General features: G+C 40.6%; 1 protein-coding gene across 2 annotated transcripts in view; it reads left to right on the forward strand.

Annotated features, from left to right (window-relative positions):
- The first annotated feature begins 198 nt into the window (after nt 1–198).
- The window catches only part of DCAF5 (DDB1 and CUL4 associated factor 5), a 68,351-nt gene continuing 48,711 nt past the window's right edge, over nt 199–19,838 (forward strand). Inside the window, exons 1-5 of one of the 2 annotated variants that reach the window (XM_040068198.2) lie at nt 199–443; nt 9,863–10,006; nt 14,193–14,229; nt 16,587–16,726; nt 18,769–18,898. In XM_040068198.2, coding sequence (XP_039924132.1) covers nt 230–443; nt 9,863–10,006; nt 14,193–14,229; nt 16,587–16,726; nt 18,769–18,898 — 665 coding nt within the window. In that variant the 5' untranslated portion in view covers nt 199–229. Of the gene's footprint in view, nt 444–525; nt 606–9,862; nt 10,007–14,192; nt 14,230–16,586; nt 16,727–18,768; nt 18,899–19,838 lie in introns of those variants that run through there. The other variant, XM_040068199.2, reaches the window with a different exon arrangement.

The raw sequence follows: 19,838 nt of genomic DNA on the forward strand, positions 1-19,838 counted from the left end.
GCTAGAGCCGGGCCGGGAGGCGCGGGCTGCAGCTGAGGATCAGCTGCTGAGGGAAGCGGGGAGGAGCCAGCGGGATCAGGAAGCGGCGGAGTGTCTAACACCTCTCTGCCATGGCTGGCTAAAGAAAAATCATCATAACCATAACAAGGGGGGAAGCGGGGGAGGGGAGGCGGCGGCGGGGGAAGGGGCGGCGGGGGAAGGAGCGGCGGGGAGCGGCGCAGGCGGCAGCATGAGGAGGAGAGGCAGCCGCGGGGGCAGCATGCGGTCCGTGGTGGGGTTCCTGTCCCAGCGGGGCTTGGAGGGGGACCCCCTGCTCACCCAAGACTTCCAGCGAAGACGCCTGCGGGGCTGCAGGAACCTCTACAAGAAGGACCTCCTGGGCCACTTCGGCTGTGTCAATGCCATTGAATTCTCCAACAATGGAGGCCAGTGGCTGGTCTCAGGTAAAGCGAACGCTCCCGTCCCTCGCCCCTCCCGCCACCCCCTCCCAGGAAGCATCTTCCTCCCCGGCCGCCTCCCCTGAGGCCCGGGGGAGGGGAGCCGCGGCAGCGCCGCTCAGAGCCGTTTCCCAAATCCACCGGTGCCCGGGAATGATGTTTTCTCAAGTAGGGACCTAAAATGGTTGACAGGTTTTAAATTCTACTATTATCGGGGGGGGAGCCCTGGACAAAGTTTTTACGAGAGTGTTTCCCGGGCGCTGGGGGTGGGAGCTAGGGGTGCCCTTTTATTTGGTGGCTCGCGTGTCTTTGCTCTTAAAAGAGGATTTTTTTATTTTGAGGGGACGACGACGGAGAAGCAGCAGCCCCGCGGCTCTCATTGTGGACACCGGGTGACATTTGTCAGCGCCGTGCCCCGGGCCGGGGGTCAGCAGTCGCTGCCGGGGGCGGGCTGCGGCCCCGAGTTTGGCCGGGGGGGGGCTGCAATACCGCCCGGCATCGGCCGGGAACCGGATCGGTTTAATCGAGGGACTGGTCACTTTGGGGCCGCCCCCACCCCATCTTTTTGGGGGGGGAGGGGAGTCGGGTTTTGTTTTGTTCCTCGTCCCTCCTCTCGCAGGGCGCGTTTGTGGAAGAGGGGGGATATATTTGTGGTGATGGTTTTTGGCTTAAGGTCCCCTCTGTCGCCTGCCCGGGGCTGAGGGAGCCATAGGGGTGGGGGATGCTGTCAGGTAGCAGGGATGCGAGGGCTTGACATCAGCTGCGACACCGAGGACGGGGAAAGGCTCTGCACCCATAGCCAGGGAGGGGCTGCGGGGCTCGGCGGCCGACTGGCCGCCTCCCCCCACCCCAGCAGCGCTTGGCGCAGGTGTCTCTTCCTACTTCCCCGCCTTCGGGCTCCGAGGGGCGGCAGGGGAAGGAGGCAACTTGAGGCCGGGGCCTGGCCGGGCGCTGCAGGCCGCGGTCTCCTCGGGCGGCTCTTAGCGACAGGCCGGGGAATCGCGGGCCGATCCCGCCTGCGGCGCCCCGGGGGCTTGGGCTCTGAGGGGGTCGCGGCGGTCTTCTTCTCCCGCCGGGCCCCGGGACCCCCGCGCTCCTCTGCGAGGGGACAGAGATCTTCGAGCGGGCGGGGAGGGGGCGGCCGACCCCGGAGGGACCCGCTCGTATCGTGTCGCATCGCGCCGCCCCGGGCAGGGCCGGGCCGCCGAGCGCGGTGTCCATTGCAGGCCGCGGTCGGGGGGGCGTTGTGTCCCGGCCGCCCCTCGCCCCACTCCGTAGCCCTCCCGCGGCTGGGGCTGCCGACAGGTCCCTCCTCAGGGGCCGGGCAGCGGCGGGAAAGGCCGGTTCCCCGTCGCGTGGGGCAGCTGCCCTCGGAGGATCGCAGAGCTCCTTGACAGCTTTGTGGACAGTGGTCTCCGCTTGCCAGGGGGTTACTGACCTGATTATTAACCGAGGGTCTCGGTTTTACCTGTCCACCTTGTAAATAACGACAGGGGCTGCTGAGGAATGTGATGGGGGCATGGCTGAGCGGACAGTGCACTGCCTTGCCGTGGTGTCTGAGCGGAGGTGAACTGTATCACACAATGGTATCAGTAATAATTCAAAGAGCAGTCAATAAAGAGTTTTAATGAGTGGTTACTTTTAAGCAAGGGCAAAATAGAAACCCTGTATAGAGTGGAAGCTGATACACTGAAACCTTCCTAAATTTAACATTCTTACCTGGAGAAACTTAAAAGCATATGTCCAGTGATTTCTGAAGTGTCCATGAAGGATCTTAGTGTTACCGTAAGGGATTTTTTTTATCTTTATGCACATGCACCTTCTGAGATATGCATCCATTTAGCTTGTGAATATGTGTGTATACATGCATACATATAAATGTATGTAAACATGAGCGTGTATTGCTGATTCACCCATTCTAAAGTTCCCATTTGTGCCAGTTGTCATACTGGTTTGTACTGGTCCTTCTCCAGTAGAAAGTAGAGCAATGTATTTTTACTTATAAAGTGCTGCAGAGAGCTCAAGTGTATCTGGTGTCCTTTTTTCTTTTCTGTAATAAGTGATGGAAGCACCACCAGTATTTTCTGTTCTTGCTCAAGAAGGCCTCAGGATATACTTTAAGTCTTGACATATCATCAGTGCCCTTACCTATGTTTACATCGATTCTTAGGCAGAAGCATAAGCAGTCCAGGGCTGGAATTGGACTTAATGAATTAATTTTGTCCAAAGTGCCTGAATCAAGGTAGGTGCAGTGAGAGAATGAAGGCAGAGTTCACATGTAGTGGGTATCTAAAAAAGTGTATATAAAAGGAAGGCTTTCAAGCAATGTCCAGTTTTCAATTTACTAACTTTTCATAGGGCTTCAGAATGTTCAAAGAGTTTGAGGTTTTCCTCCATATGTAGTATATACATGCTACTAGAGTTCTACACCTCCTAAAAAAAAAAAAAAAACAAACCCCAATGTGCTAGTGCACAATTCGGGATAACCAAGAACAGATTACCTTAAGTCTGACCTTCTATTGATGCCCTGAGAAAATGAAGAGCTCTTATTGTGGGTAACTTTCTTTTTAAAAAGTTTCATGTTATCCATGACCGTAATAACTAGAATGCTTTATGGACTGTAGCAACAGTAGGCAGGTGCTTTGTGCTTCAGTCAAGAACAAGAAATTAAAATTCCAAATATTTATGGATAGTCTGTTAAATTTTCATGCCATTATAAGACTAAGCTTCATTAAAATTACACTCAAAGCACTCCTTTTGAAGGCCATACTTAATCCTGAAGCTCTGAGAAGTAGCAACAGCAGGAAAAAAAGCAACGAGGAAAGGTAAAGGAAGAGTGTAAGCTGCCTCTACTCTGAAGTTTTGTAGGAGAGTTGCTTCAAAGGACTTCCAAATGCTGATAAAGCCTTAGAATTGGTGGCATGAGGGTCTCTCTTCCCTCAAAATAGTCAGCATACAGAAGTAAGGATGAGATGCTGGGTGCTTCCAAATGCACTTACAGCAGCTAGGAGAGTTAACAGGTATATAGGAGTGCATGAAAAGGGAGAGTGCAAGCAGTCTTTTCAGTTGTTCAGTCTTAAGTAATATGTATATTCTTAACCTAGAGAAGTCTGCTTTGGCTGATTGACTTGTTAACTACTTAGACCTTGCTGGAGCTGTTTTAAGTGCATTCATAGTGGCTATACCAATACCAGCCTGCATCCAAGTTAGTGCTGTTCTCATCACTTGGCTGGAATGCTTTCCTTGGGTACATGTCCCACTTTTTTTTTTTTTTTTTTAATGTGTCTCACAGAAGCAAGGCTAATGATTACTGTTACAGTAAACAATTCAAATTGCTTAAACAGTTTATATTGCAGTTACAGATGATCTTCCTGTTAGGATTTTATAGAAAACTTCAGTGTGTAGACAAAAGCGTGTTTGAAAATTTTTCGTATCTTAACTTCTTTAAATCCTGTATTGGAAAGTACATGTTTAATAGTATTTTGTTGTTGTTGTTCTTAACCATGTTTCAAAGTAAAAAAAGTTGAGGTCCACAGATTGAATTGGGGGTCAGCTTGGAGGTTCTTTCTGTACCTGTGTGAAACTCAACAGTGTCACTTTATAGAGGGGAAAAGGGGCAGAGATTAATGTTTTGGGACAGGAGTGCTAGAAGAAGGGACTAACATAAGGACAAGGATTTTAAAACATTGAAATAATTGGAAGGAGAAGGTGGACACTCAGGAGAAGATGTAGTGTAACAAGCAGACAAAAACTACCTGTAGAATGACACAAGGGAAGAGGAAAGCTTAACATGTAAAAAATGTCTAAGTGGGTTGATACTGGTTAAAACTTGCTTCTGGATGGAGTTGAAGGATTTCATTGGGCAAAGTGTGTTTTTTGCAACACTTTATGTACTAGATAGCATTTTTTTCTTTTACTAGTTTGATAAACACGTGATTGTCCATGCATGGAAATTAAAATCACCATGCAATAGTATGCAACCACCTGCTTCCTTCACGTTTACTAAGCTTGTCCTGTTATTCGACTTCTGAAAATTCAGCTTTACTTGGTTTGTGTAATAGTCTTTCTCCCATCCTTAGGTTTGGTGGATATGTTTTCCTGTTTGTTTATCTGACTGTCATTTTTCATGCTTGCTTATCTTTTACAAACATGAGTATCTTTATCAGGACCTCCCACTTTTTTTTTTTTTTTTTTCATACTTTAAACTGCATTCTAAAGATAATTTCTGGGAAGTACTGTAATTGGAGACTTACTTAATCCATGCCAGTGTTCTTTTTCTCTTGGCTTTTTTTTTTTTTTTTCCCTCTTAGCAGATAATGCAAAAGTTAATAGCTGCTCTATGATCCTAAATTTGTGAGGGTGCTAGAAAGTATTGGAAATGCATCTGTTATTTAATTTTTACATAAATCTGAAGGAACATGAGCCTGAAATAGGGGAATGAGATGACTTTAGCAAATGTTGCGGAATATTACTTCTGAACAAGGGGATTGTGTATCAAGTATGTTTTAAGGAGGGATACTCTGATCTTTATAGCAAGCAGAATTCTGTGTGAAGAGGGATATTAGGCTCAGTTACTACATCATGTTTTAATTAATGTCTAAGAAATTATAAAATTTCTCCGGAAAGATATGACCAGGCAGCAGTAATTTCAGGGGATAGGGGTTGAAGTTCAAGTTAATTAAGATATATTACATGGAAAAAATGTCATGTGTTTTGAGAGGGACAAGTGCAACCTACAATTTGTGAATAAAAATTGACTCTACGCATGTAGAAAGGAAATGCATAAATATCAACATAAACATGATCAGACATGACAAAGTATGTGAAGTAAACCTGCTGTGGTGCTGTTGGGGCCTCAGATGGAGTGCTGTGCTCAGTTTTGGGCAGTGTACTTTGAGAACAATGTGTCCAAACTGAGAAAATTCAGAAGAGGGCATGAAGAATGATCAGAGGGCCTAGAAGAATGAAATAGTGAAAGAAAGGGGGCCAATTTAGTCTACAGAAAGAACAGCTGAGTAGGAATGCAAGTCCTGAGCTGCATAAAGATGTTTTTAATTATTATTATGTGAAGTTGTAAACTCTTTTTTATATACTAGGAATAGGACAAAGAAATGGTCTCAAATTATAGGAAGAAATATTTTAGGGTGATGTTTGATCTTGCACTTTCCCTTCATCCTGTAACTCATTCACTTATTTCTCCTCTTCATTGTTTGCACTGTGGCACTTTCGTAATTTAAAGTCTGAAACTGGTATGATGGAAACATCTCATCAGGGGGACAGAATAGGTGGGGAGAGATTGTTTGTCTGTCAGTTGATTTTCTGTCAGGTCAACTTCTTTAACTCACCCTGTGCCTGAATGGCCACTGAATCCAATGGAAGGGAAGGTAGCAGGAGCACATGGGAAGGGGGAATGGGATTATTATATGTGATGTCAAACTGTACCCTCAGGCTTGATACAATAGCGTAATCTGCCTAACGGCAAGGATAATGAAAAACTGAAATAGGCTGCCTAAGGAGGGTATGAGATCTACCTCAACAGTGTTTTTTTAAGAGCAAGCTAGAGACTTACCTTCTGGGAATAATTCTGACAGAGCCTGCCTGGCCTTTTGCCTTTGACCAAGGCCTACTAAGTGATCAACTTCTTGAAATACCATCCGATCCTGCTTTCTGTGATTCTTGCAACTTCTGAAGTAGATACAAGCAATAAGACTAATCTTTCATGTTATGATTTAGAAGTATTGCCTACTTGCCATGTAGATTCTTTAGCAAATGGACTTGGTGTATGGGAGATAAAGGGGAGTAGTGGTCTTGAGCTTTGCCCACAATCAGCAAGGTTAATGCACTTTAAAACTGCAGTCTTTCAGCACTGACTGGTATGATTTTGAAGTGCTTCTGTTGGTACACACGAGCTCAAGTGTGTTTCATGAACTATGCTGTTTGGACTAGATTGACTTTTGGCAAGGTTATGTTCAGGCCCCCTTCAAACTCTTCTAGGTCTAAAATGAGTAGAATTCTCTTCCTCTGTCTCTTTGGTTTTGAGAGGTTTCTACAGGTTTGACCCTGCTCCTGTAATGAGCACTAAAGTACTTGACTAATTAAATCTTTTGAAATGTGATTCCATTCTGAAAAATAACTGTAGAATGGCATTGTGTATTTCTTAGCTGGGTCAAACAAACTTTTACTTTTTAAATTGTCAATCGTACAGAACAGAGCAGAACCAGAGTTTGCAAAATAAGATGAAAGTGAAGCTATTTCCTCATTGTAGATGTCAAACTTACTGTTTCTGACACCATAGACTGAAAAATACAATTTCTCTGTGGATCTTCAATTTCCAGAAAATCCACATGTGGAGCCTTGCTGACTAAGATATTTGCATATGAAACCATATATCCAGGTTTTTCAGATAGGATAAACCTATTGCTGTTGGTATATGTTCTATGTAATTTTAAGAATGTGGCTTCTGCTTCAGTTGTAGAATTGATGTACATTGTACACGATATATTCTAAACTGAAAGCATTTTATTTAATCTGAATTTGTCGATCTACTGCACGGAACAAATGCTACAGACCTGAAGTTTCCTATAATTCTCAGACTTGTAACTTATGTTGCATAATGTGTATGCAGTTTGCGTCTGATGAATCATAGTTCCTTTCTGCAGTGCATAAAAACTATATATTCACATTTTCTTTACTTTCTCCCTGTATGCCTGCCCATACATGTGCACTTCCCTCCTTTCTTCCCTCTTAGGGTAAGAGTCAAGTTTGGGTAATGGAGATTGCATTTGCTGGCTTCAGTCACTTCAGACTTACCTTTTCTTGGGTATTATTTGCCTGTGACTTAATCCTGCTTGTTCTCCTTTGTGAGGATGTAGAGTGATTGCTGAAGTGTCTTGTTTGCCACAAATCCTCTGTGGTCCAGCACACTGGGTAACTTTTTCTTTCTGGTGGAACTGGCCTTGAGTCAGAAGCATTTCTAGAATAGCTGAATTGTAATTAGAAGGGAACACACTTTCAACACAGTCAGTGTTATTATTTTATTAAACTTTTATGTCTCAGTGGATATGAGGCGAATGATACTGAGGAGTGAACAGGTGTAGAAGTTCTCAAAGACAAGGATGTACAAGAGAATACGTAGATGGAGGAGGGACAGCACTGCATGAGTGTGGGGAGCATTTAAAAGCTCCTAAGAGATGGAACATGCCACAACTGAAGTTTCATGGAGATCTGGGTGTCTGGGAAGAGGGAGACATTTGTATTCAATAGGAAAAGCAGTTTCCAAGGCAAACAGGCACTAAGGTATAAGAACTTAGAGAAGGTAGTGGCAACTTTTCACACTATCAAGCACTTTTCTGCACAGGTTGCAAATTGTCCTACTCCTTCCATGCTGTATGTGTGCTGGGAACCACAGTAATTCTTGTTTTATGCTTGCCTTTTTTTTTTTTTTGTATCTGGATAGTGGTTGGTGGAAATGATTATGAGTTTACTGTTAAAGTCAGACACCTAGATGGCTGTGCTATTAGACAGGAGGATGTGTAGACTTTCTGCAGTGGTTTTGCAAACTGGTTTGCTATGGTAACAAATAACAATATTACAATGTTTTGCCCTGAAATGTCTTCTATGGAAGGCAATAAATGAAGTCTCATCAAAGCAATGTTGGTGTTCACCTGTGTTAAATGTTGCTTAAAGTGTTTTTCAGGTAGTGATAACATTATGACATGGTGGTTGGCAGCTTTGGGAAGTAGTCACCTCTGGTGTGACAGTTACTTCTTAATCTTGACTTGAATAATGTGGTCATATATTTGGACACTCATGTATTCCTATGTCTCCTTATTACAAGTTCATCTGCAGTCTCTAGAGTGCAAATACAATTTTCTCTCCTATTTCTAGACAGAAAGGAATCTAAGTTTCCATCAGTTCAGTTGACCATAAATAACTGTGAGATTTTGGATCCATCAAATTTGACTCGTTCTCAGTAGCTATCAAATGTATCACAAATCTTTGTATCATGTACTCTTGTTTGATATGTGGAGTACAAAATCAGGAGGAGGAATACACAATTTCATGGATCATGGGTAATCATAACATGCTGCTGTACTGTCTATCAAAGTGTCATAAAATCTGTTAGGAGACTCAAAGGCTGAGAGACTGTTAACTTGTAGGATGTTTCACGTAGCTCAGTTCCATGGGAAAATTTCTTAATAGGAACATATGATGTGAAAAGTTGTAACAAATCTGATTAATAGATTAATAAAATCTATTTATGCATTTACCTTTCTTGCAAGTAAACAGTAGGCCAATTAATTTTGGTTTCTTTCTTTCTCTTTTTGATGCCTTTGTCCTCTAGATAACAGCTCAGAAGGCTCTGAGTTTAGGCTTTTGATTGTGCAAAGAATCAGTAAAATGTTTTAACTGTAATCAGCCTGTTTCTGGTGTCAGTTTTCACTTGTGATGCCATTCTCTTTAATTTGTTATTAAAAATAGGTACAAAAAATATTTTGAGTCTGACTTGAAGAAACATTATTCAGATTTTACAGGCATTCAAAATTGCTGCTGAGAATGCTGACCAATGCAATAGTATCTTGATTTTTGTTTTCTTTTCCCAATAAATAATAACTTAAAGCAGTTGAAGCACAAACAGTCTAATATTTGTTTTATATATAACTGTTTGCCAGACAGAGAAGAGGCACTTAAATATATTTATGCATAGAGCTCTGAACTGAGAACTGCATGTAGGCAAGCAATTAGGAGTACAGCAAGATGTAAAGCAAGAGTGTTGAACTTCCTTTTTCCAGGTACTCTCTTTGTCAGGACTTCACCTTACAGAAATATTTGTCTTAACCTTTACAGGTCTAGAAACCTGGCATAACTGTGCATGCTGAAGATTTCTGAATGCTTCAGTAAAATTTTTTTATCTTTTATCAGTCCTGAGCCAACCTATGCTATGAGGGCTTTGCAAAGACTGCTGGAGGATATATAATTGTCAGTGAAAGGGGGGGAAAAGTTCATGCTTTATGAATAACATAAGCAATGCTGGCAGCAAGGAGTTGGTGTAGAAGCATTTTGCCACCATGCGTATGTGAATTTGGCACATAATTCATCTACAGCTTGCCATGGAATTTTACATAGCAGTAAAGTTTTGAGTTTCCAGGTTGCTATAGGTTGTCACGATGTGTTGGCAGAATGGCAGCTGTTTAATTCAAACTTTTCCTGCTGATTGCTCTGTTTTCATTAATTTTAATTGAATACCTGACTGCATGACATCTTAATGTAAATGTGTGTCTATATATCCAAAAAGGCATACATTTTTTATGCTAATCAAGGTTTTAGCAAAGCTTTTTATGAATAGCTGGATAGTTAAATAATTTGTCTATAACCAATTTACACGTGGCTCAGGCAGTAATGCACATTTCTTTTATTTCTTCTAGGAGGGGATGACCGCCGAGTCTTACTTTGGCATATGGAAGAAGCCATCCACTCAAGAGTCAAACCAGTTCAGCTGAAAGGAGAGCATCACTCTAACATCTTCTGCCTAGCGTTCAACAGTGGCAATACAAAAGTGTTCTCTGGAGGTAAGGAAGGAAGAGCACCCTGATTTCACATGAGTATTTATTGTGAATGCCTTGGAATAGAAGCCATGAGTAAGATCCTGCCCCACATGAGTTCTGGAAGGTGTTCTTAATCAGCAGTTGAAATTTTTGGGGAAACAGGGAATCCTTTAGCTAGCACAACATTTTCAATTTTGTCACGCCTTTTTCCAAACTGTGGTGTAAGCTCATCATGTCTTGAACCATTGTGAGAATCCTGGGTACAGTCTGCCTCTGCTTGCACTGAAGACAGTGGAAAATATTGTCTTTGTTATTCCCTCTTAGCTGTACTAAGAGCAGACCCTGCATTCTCTCTGGCACTCAAGCCTGATGCTTGAAAATCTTTTCTGCTATCTGATTTCAATGCACCCTTAGATAGCTCATGAAGGACTATTGCCATCTATTGGTGGATCATGTTTTCTTAGACCCCGTTTCAGTTCTTACTAGGTTAGCCTCTGTCTTTTAGAACTGTTGGCACATTGGACTCTGATAACCCATGCTCTCTTCTCTTCTTAATATAAATCTACTTTTTAATAGAAAGTTTAATTCAGTCCTAAAACTAAGGTAAGGGATGTGGACATATACTTGTTCTGGGATAATAGTTTCTGTAATTTAGGTCCATTTCACCACTTGATTTTTAAAGTGTTGAGATAGGGAGGAAAATTAAACTGAGGAGAAAAAGGCACAAGAGTGTCAATGCAGTTAAGTGCCATTTTCTGCTATACTTCATTTCCACTATCTGGTGGAAATAGTCTCAGGTCACAGAATGGATGAGAATTTGTATCTTTCATCAGTACGTCCATTAACATTCAGCTAGACTTACTTTAGGGGTACTATGAGACTACTTGGTCCAAGCCCTTCATTACCTTTTTGACTCAAGATTTGGGAACTGTAAATCAATGCTAGCAATTGATTCTGAGTGCATGTGAATGGTGGAAGCTTCTTGTCCTTCAGTGTTGTGTTAAAATTATAATATCACTAAGAAAAAAAAATATGACGAAAAGGATGAAATTATTTAGTTAGATTTCTCGGGTGGAATAAACCCCTAGACTGTCTAATAGCAATGCCTATCTTCTTATTCTGGGAACTGCTGTTTAAGTGAAAAATAGCAGTACGTGCTGTCTTCAAATGAATATATCTGCACAAGTGATTCCAGTGGAATTTTGGGCCAGAGTCTTTTTTACTTTAGTTTGAATTCAGACAAATGGAACCTTACATGAATATTCAAGGAAGGAAGTGTGCCAAAGCTTGCTCGACCAGCTGGAATGGTATTTTCTCATGTCCAACTCAGCCCTCTGTCCATTAGATTTTGCTGTCAGAGGCTGCTGTTTTCACAGGAAAGGCAGAAGAGTGGCATGATGGTACTTTGTTACTGAAGGTAACACCTGCAGTTAAAGATTTATGTAATTGATTATGGTGTATTTTTGCTAAGATGCCAGGTTAGATGATCTGTGACAGCTGATACACAGAGGAACTGGCCATTCTCATATCTTTTTCCTCCTCCAGTTTGCATAAAAACACTTACCCTCTGCCAGAAATTATTTCCATTGGAGGAGTCAGAAACTCTTTCAGCTGCTCCATCAAGATTCAGTGAGCTCATCTGCAAGGGCTGTGAGTCTGACTCTTGGATCCCTTGTAAAGAGTCATTTTGCTGCATGGCCTAGATGTACCATCTGTTTTATCTTTGTTGGTAAAATGGGTCTAGCTATATTTATTCACTCAATGATGTTCTGGGAGATTCTTAAAATGTCTGAAAGAGTTATGGGTTCTAAGATCTACTGGTTGTCACACAGACACTCACATCCACTCCTGAGTTTGGAGTTGTATTTGAATCATAGAAGTTGGAATACTTAAAAAAACCCCAAAATTGAAAATTAGAATATGTAAACTAGCATGAGTCACACAGAATTCAATTTATTCTGTAAATAAATGACTGCCAATGACTAATGACTTAGGATCTGATGACCTTTCTCTAAAGCAACTCTTGATAATAGAGGAGAAGGGATTTTCCACTTCAGTACAGATTGGATTGTGTCCAAGGAATTTCAGAGCTCTTTGCTTTGAAGGAGCAAGCACCCCATGTAGCCATTACAGAAATGGAAGGCAGGAACTGAGTGGACAATGTTTTGCACGTAATCTCTGGAGGAAAAGACTGTCCCAAGGAAGTTCCCATCTCTGAAGAATATTCTTGCCCTTCTCTGTCCACACACAGAGCAGCATTTGAAATGCATGATCCCTTCTTAGTAAGCTTTGTGTACTTTTTTTCCTTTGCACTAATGTTAGCTATATGAAGAGCTGAAATAAACCTACTGGAAATTGAATTTGGTTTTTTTTAGCACTTATATGACAGATATGAGGTTTAGGCCACCTTCACTGTGCACCACTGTATGTGCTCTGCAGTATTTTCACCCTTGCAAGTACAACTGAAGGGAATGGCAGATTCCTCCTGCCTTTCTGATTGTTGTAACTGCAGTTATCAAAACAAGAGAGATTATAAATGACACAGTTGTGTACACCATTACGACCCAGTTATTCTCAATGAAGAATGAACTCTCCAGTGTTAAAGTAAAAACACTGTAAGTGGGAGCCCCCCTGGGCTGAACAGCAGTGGTGTTTTGTGCAGGGATGAATCCTTACCAGAAGCATCCTGTTTGTGGTTAGATTTTTGTCACCACTTTCTCTTCCCACACACAGAAGAGAGGAAAACAGTGGTTATTCCACTCTCCTTTCATTCTTTCTTTCCCATTTTGGAGCTTGTGATGGAAGGGAATTTGATCCCATGATGACTGGATGCCTGAAACCAGGCAACTGGAATGATCCTTTTGTTCATACTGGATGGAGACTGAAGAGCCAGGAGTGTCTGCTAGAGGAAATTTTGTCATTGGAGAATCTAGGCTGCATTTTTCACTGGTGAAATACATAGGCACTAGAGTAGTTTTACTAGGTATAAACAGTGTGTAATAATATATAATGGGCAGTTCCAAATACAATTAATGACCAAAGGACACTTAGACTTAAATGACTTGTTTATTGTACCGTGGAAAAGATGAGCTACCGAAGTAATCTAAGGCTGGCACGATTTTACTAGGAGCCTGGGCAAAGAGCAGATGGTTGTAGAAAATCTCGTACCTCACTAGTCAAAGAGAAACTTTCTCATATTTCTCTGTTGAGACAGAATACAACTGAAATATGTATAGGATAAATGAAAACTGAGTCAACTGAACAGTTAAGAATCATAACATGAAATCTTGCTCCCTCTGAACCTCTGTCTTCAGTGTGCATTAGGAAAACTTCACAGCTGTACATCACAAATACAGATATACACAGAGCATAAAAATATGGCTTTTCAGGCTTTCTAGTTTTGTGGGGTTTTTCTGAATTAAATATAAATGTGTGTGTGTGTCCTTAAATATTTCTAAAGAGGAGGTGCCAAATTAAGGTAATAAAATATTCAGCACAGTGACTAAAAAAAAAATCTGTTGTTACAGCTTGAAAAGCTCTGCATGAGCTATTGGCATTACTTGGTGGCTGGGACCATCTTAGCCTGCACACTGTGGTTAGCTTCTATTGTATTCAGTTGGTGTGATCAAAGAAAAGTGACATGGTTGTCTGGTTACTTGGTTTGGTTTTTGTTAATACAGAAAAAATTACATTGGCTGTCACGTTCATCCTTTCTCAATGGTTGCAAAACTCTGAATGCTGACAGTGTTAGCTGGCAGCATTTGATCAGGGAGCCACACGTGCATTTCATTTATGACATTGCTTTTCACCTTCTGCAGTCTTTTTATGGAGCATCCTTTGAACAGGAAGAAAGTTGTATTTTTATGAGAATTAAAAGTGTTCTGCTGCTTCATGTAATTACCTTTATTGCAAATCTCCCCAAACTTAAGCTCAAACTGGACAATGAATCATTAGTAGTATATTTAAATACAATTATTTTTTGTGCAGTAGCAGATGAAACAGATTGGTGCATTTGGTCATGACTGGCAATAACACATGGAACCTTTCATATAACTGAGCAGAATAACCACGTGGTCTTCTCTGTTTCAACATTGGTTTTGAAACTGTAATTATATATTTTTTTAAGGTGGTTTGGGATTTTTTTTTTTTTCACTTTAATGCTTTGTAATCACTAGAACATGGTGTTAACTGCTTATATTTCTCTTTTTAGGCAATGATGAGCAAGTTATACTCCATGATGTCGAAAGGTAAATATACAGTTTGTGTTTCCACTGCTTCAAAAACTCCTTTAGTGTCAACACACTGTAGGCATTTTCTGTTTTAAATCAATGGTTTAGAAGAGCAGTATCTTAACACTGAAATTTGGTTTTTTATTTATCTAAATTCATAACTGGAATGAAGTATTTCCCATCACTCCATTTTCTTTTTCTGCCCTTGGGTTTGGTATTATTTTGACCTCAGGAAAGAGAATGGTAATTAAATATATATGCTCTCCTGCAAGACAGCATAGTAAATTCTGAGAACATTATTCTGGCACATAGACAACTGTTGGCACGGACTTACTGTTTTTTAACAGACTCACCTGACTTGTGTTTGAGATGGCTGGTGCTTGGCCTACCTAACTTCGTGTTAAAACTTTGGATGCTGCCTGATTCTTCGCCCTAACATGGAGAATTTTGGTTTTGATACTTTCTACCAAAACTGCAAAGTGGTTGGGAATTTGTTGTGCTGCATCGAGATTAGGCTGCTAGTCAAAGTATAATTACTACAATATCAGTAATATATTGAATTAGACTTCTCTAGACATCTTGTCTATTTGGCTTACTGCTTCTGAAGTAAAAAAACTTTTAAATTTTGGTCTGTACTGATAACTTCTACAGATTTAAGTGCTGACCATTTGTTTAACATGAACTCAAAAAAATAATAAAAAAAAAACAAAACAGGAAGAGATATATGTAAGAACAGAGAAATAGAAAACTTTACATTTCTTTGAGTTTCCTGAATAATATAATATGGACATATTTCTTGATGTGTTTGTCCAAAGCCTTTTGCATTAAATTATTCAATGTATATCTGCCTTCCAGCATACCTTATGTCTGCTTCTTGCATGAATCGTACATGCAAGCTGGGCAAAAGAAACCGTCTTCTGTTCTGATGGTTTCTCAGGAATATAATGTTTAGTGTTTGGGAGTTTTTTTGTTTTGTTTTTCACATTTTTGGCCTTTTGGGAAGGGTGTTTTGTTTGGGGTTTTTTTGGGGGGGGGTGGGGGGGGGGGCGTGTATTTGGTTTTGTGAGAGTTTGTTTGTTTGGTGTTCTGTTTTTCTTGTTTTAATTAAATGTGGAAATGTCAGTTTTAGATGCTGGTGTTTATTGTGTTCTGACTTTTTAAGATTCTACAAGATCTTTGTCACTTTAACTTTTCTGTGTGAAGCATTTTTTCCTGCTGTCATTTGTCTTCTTTAGATGTTTTGACAAGGTTTTTTTGTTATGTGCATATTTTTAATGTGCTTTTGTTATCAGGTTTTTATTATTTTAGATGTGCTGCTAAGTCTAGTTGTAACCCATACAGAATTCCTTCTTCTAAGGCTATTTTGTATGATCTTCTAAAATAAACCTTAGTAGCCTGAATTCTGATCGATTTTTTTGCAAAGTTAGTATCTTTTTAATGGTAACACTTGGTCTGTCAACTGCTTTCTCATAACTTTAAATGGCTTTTTCTGTTACTGCTTTTCCCCCCCTTTTTTACTAATGATCCCTGAGACAGAATTAGTAGATCTGCCACTAAGAACATCAATTGCCATGTGAGCAAAATGCTGATTTTATGTGGGATATCTTTGGTGCAGCTTTCATGAGATGAGATAAAGGGATCATATATAGAGCTTATTCTCTAAATAAATAAAGGAGCTTTTTAAAAGAAATAAAGCAGTCCCAGGATCTTCTGATTTAGTATTTCAGTTTTTGACCTCTCCATACCACAATTCCAGCTTTTTAGATGATCTTAAACATTGGGAAAAGAATAGAGAATATGCTGTGAAACAGCTGAAATCCAGATATATTTTGGGGGGAATTTTTTTTATTTTGTTGGGTTTTTGCTGGTTTTTTACATGGAAAAATACAGGTCTGGTCTATCCTGAAAAACAAAGAAGACTTACTGAAAAGCCGCCTGGAAAGCTGCTCTTACGTGAGCTTCAATTGAACTTTTGGACAAAACAGAAACCTGTATTAAAGAATGAACTTTTGTCTTGTTTTCCATATTACTTTAAGTAGTAAAAATAGACTCCAGAGGTCTCAAGACTTCTTTCCCTTTCTCATGACAGCCTCCCAAATTTAAATCTAATGCATCATGTGTTCCATAGCATCTTGCAGTATCTAAAAATTTTAATGTTTGGGGTTTAGTTTGAGAGATTTTTTTCCCTCATAGCATGAAGTCACTGTACATGGTCATTATGTTTGTTTTTCACTCTAATTAAACAGAAGGGTCTTCTTATGAGATTACAGAAACTTTGTCACAAAGTATTACTAGGTAAATAAAGCAGCAAATACTTTGCTTTATAGAGCAATAGCAAAAGAAGGAAGAATGATAATGTTGCGTCTCTTTTCCAGCACTGAGACCTTGGATGTGTTTGCCCATGAAGATGCAGTGTATGGCCTTTCAGTGAGCCCAGTAAATGACAACATCTTTGCTAGCTCATCAGATGATGGCCGAGTTCTCATTTGGGACATCCGAGAGTCCTCCCATGGAGGTGAGATCTCTAGAAGGAAAATACAATTGATTTAGGAAGAATTCATGCAAGGCAAGGAAGAGGAAAGTTATGTTTATCTGGGACAGTTGAGACAGTGAGTCTTGGAGAAGGGTAAAAGTGAGGCATAATTCTTTTGGCCAGTGATTGGCAAGCCCTGCTCTTTGCAGTTCTGTTGCTGTCTTAAATGACTGCTTATCATTTTTATTGAAGATGATGTTGAGCTGCTGCCTTCAGAAACGTGTTCATAACCCAGTGTATAAGAGCTACAATTGTGAATGAACAATAGAAAAGTAATCCCCCTACTTTTAATTAAAATGACTTAGTGCCTCATTAGTTTAGCTCCTGTGATCCCTCTTTGATGGGCTGAAAGGCAACTTTTGGTATCTTAGAAGAAAACTGTGGTGGCAGTCTATTTATAATAAAGGTGTGAAGGAAAGCACCAGTAATTAGTGACAATGATTTGACGAGGGAAATATACACAAATTTAAAGTTTATTTTAAAACCCAGCTCCTTTGTTTGGCAATCTGATGTTTGTCTTTCCCCTCAGCTGATGCAGGCCTTTGCTTCTCAGTGGGGCTGCCATTTTAATAACACGGCCTTTTATGTCCCAGCAGGATTCTGATTTGATGATGCAAACATAGAAGGTCAAGTTTGATGTTAAACCTTATTAGGAGCTGGCAGACCAACAGCAATTTCTAAAACCTTTGAGCAGACAGGCAGAACAAAAGTTGGCTTCTTTTCTTCTTTTTACTTTTGACTCTTAGGACAATCGATAGCACCATGGAGCTTCATCTGTGGTCAGAGACCTGTGTTTCCATCACTGCTAAAGAAACACTAAAAAGGAAAATCCCTGGTGAAAAAACTTGTAATAGAGCATGAGAGGAGGGTACAGACAAGACAAGTAAATGTTAATTGTGTCTCATTTGCTTGATAGGCAGTCATTTCATAAGGTATTGGGAATTTGAGAGGGTTGCCTGCTTAACCATGTTTTATATGTGGTAATGAGAGAAATGAGGAAACAAAATGACATAGCTCTGGAGGTGCTTGTGGGGCTACAGGTGCTACGCTTGGTGGCTCAGATAGGGACAATAACTGTCTCCCAAGCATGTGAATGACATAGGAGTTGCACCAAAGCAATCAGTGAATGGGAAAGTGTGGCCAAATCCCTGGGTCAAAATAGGGATTGATTCTGGTTTCTTAGTTGATTGAAAGAGTGCCAGGATACCACAAAAGATAGAAACAAAGAAAAGAATTAGACTGTGCCTAAAGCTGTAAAGCTTACAGAAGCAGAGAGAAGGTTACAGAGTCAAGGCTTTTCCCCACTCTTCATGGAGACAGTATTTTAATGGAATAAATAAGGCAGAGTAGCAGTCCAAACAGTTTTATGTGAGGGAGAGTCTGAATGAACATGTTTTCTACTCTGTATGTGAACAGAAAGAGCTGTTATTATTTTTTTTATGCAAGGGGAACACCCTTCTTGTCCGCTTGTACAGCTCTTAAGGGATGGTAGGCTTCTTTTTTCCCAGGGTTAGCAGCTTGCATTGGGATGAGTTGCATACAAGCTTATTTCACTTCTTGGAATACTATTCTCCCTTAGAAGCATGCTGCTACATTTATGGTAGCCAGTGGCTGTGGGAGCTCTCAGGAATATATAGGCATATATACTAGGAAGCTTTCAGGAGCCCCTCCATGTTTAGTCCTTATCTGATGAGCATTTGGTCATGAACCTTAAGAAGATTCAAGTATTCGATCTTTGAATAGCTGGTTTTAAACTCTGATAACTTTCCATAAAGAAAATGGTGTCTTGAAATTCAGTATGTGTCCTTTTCCATATTTAGACAGAATTAATGTACACGTGGGTGGATTTTAAAACTTCAGGTTTTATATTGCTTTGGATGTGTCAGCTTGAGAAGTGGTTTGAACATGTCTCCATATCTTCAGATCTTGTTATGCTGTTTCCATATTCAGCTGCCAAACTCCTTGCATTGAACAGTTGAATGCATTGTTTGTTCTTATGTCTGAATTTTCAACTTTTTCAACAGAGCCCTTCTGCTTGGCACACTACCCATCAGCCTTTCACAGTGTGATGTTTAATCCAGTAGAACCCAGATTACTGGCTACTGCCAACTCTAAGGAAGGTGTGGGACTCTGGGATATTCGTAAACCTCAGAGGTATGCTATCTGGCTATCCTTGTTTTATGCTGTGTTATTTCTTTCCCTTGGGAGGTGATGGCATGCTGCCTTCTTTTTTTTTTTAAGTCTATATATGGAAGTAAGAAAAGATGCAGAACAAAGTCATCAGCACTATTGATAATCAATTATTTTGCATAATTAATGTTATTCTTCATACTTTTGATCTAATTTGATTTAAAATGGGGCTAGATCTTCAGTGTTAAGGTAAGTGATTTTTTTTTTTTTTTTTTTAAGCCTGCCTGGCCTCACCACTGCAGATTAACTTGGATTGCTGTGTCAAGTTCACATCATTATATTTAGCACTGTTTTAGTACTACTGAAAGAAGCTGTGGTGGGCACTGCTTGGTTTACAGTTTGTTTTTCCTGCCCAGCTGAGTTTTCAGTGGCTGACTAGAGAGTATGGTCAAGACAGCTTTTTACTCAGTGCTTATGAGTTTATCATGACTTCCTGAGTGATACAGACATCTGTATAATCATTTGGCAGTATAATGTGCTTCTAGATTTGCATAGAGTTAAAAACAAGTTAAGAGAATTAGGGTTGCAGCTTGAAACATGGTTAGACTGGATCTAAAGTGGATGTATGCAATGTCTGATACCAGACTTTGGCATGCATGGGAGATTAAGCTCTTTCAGATTTCAAGTGTTCATTTTTCCATCATAAAAATTCTGGTGGGTTAAGTCTGGCTGGATGCCAGCTCTAACATAAATGCATGCAGGTGTTAATTCTGCTTTCAGCTACCATTTTTCTGGGACAGCCATTGGCTCTCCTACTTTGTTTGATCAAAGATGTGTCCAAAACACGGTGAGAAGGGTGTGCTTGGCTTAGGAAAAGAAAATGGCTCTAAAGCACTGTGCTGCCACTGCAGACTCTTTCCCCCATGAAACTCTCAGGAAAGAAGACTCTTCAGAATGATCTTGT

Source organism: Hirundo rustica, chromosome 6, assembly GCF_015227805.2.
Source record: "Hirundo rustica isolate bHirRus1 chromosome 6, bHirRus1.pri.v3, whole genome shotgun sequence".
NCBI lineage: Eukaryota > Metazoa > Chordata > Aves > Passeriformes > Hirundinidae > Hirundo > Hirundo rustica.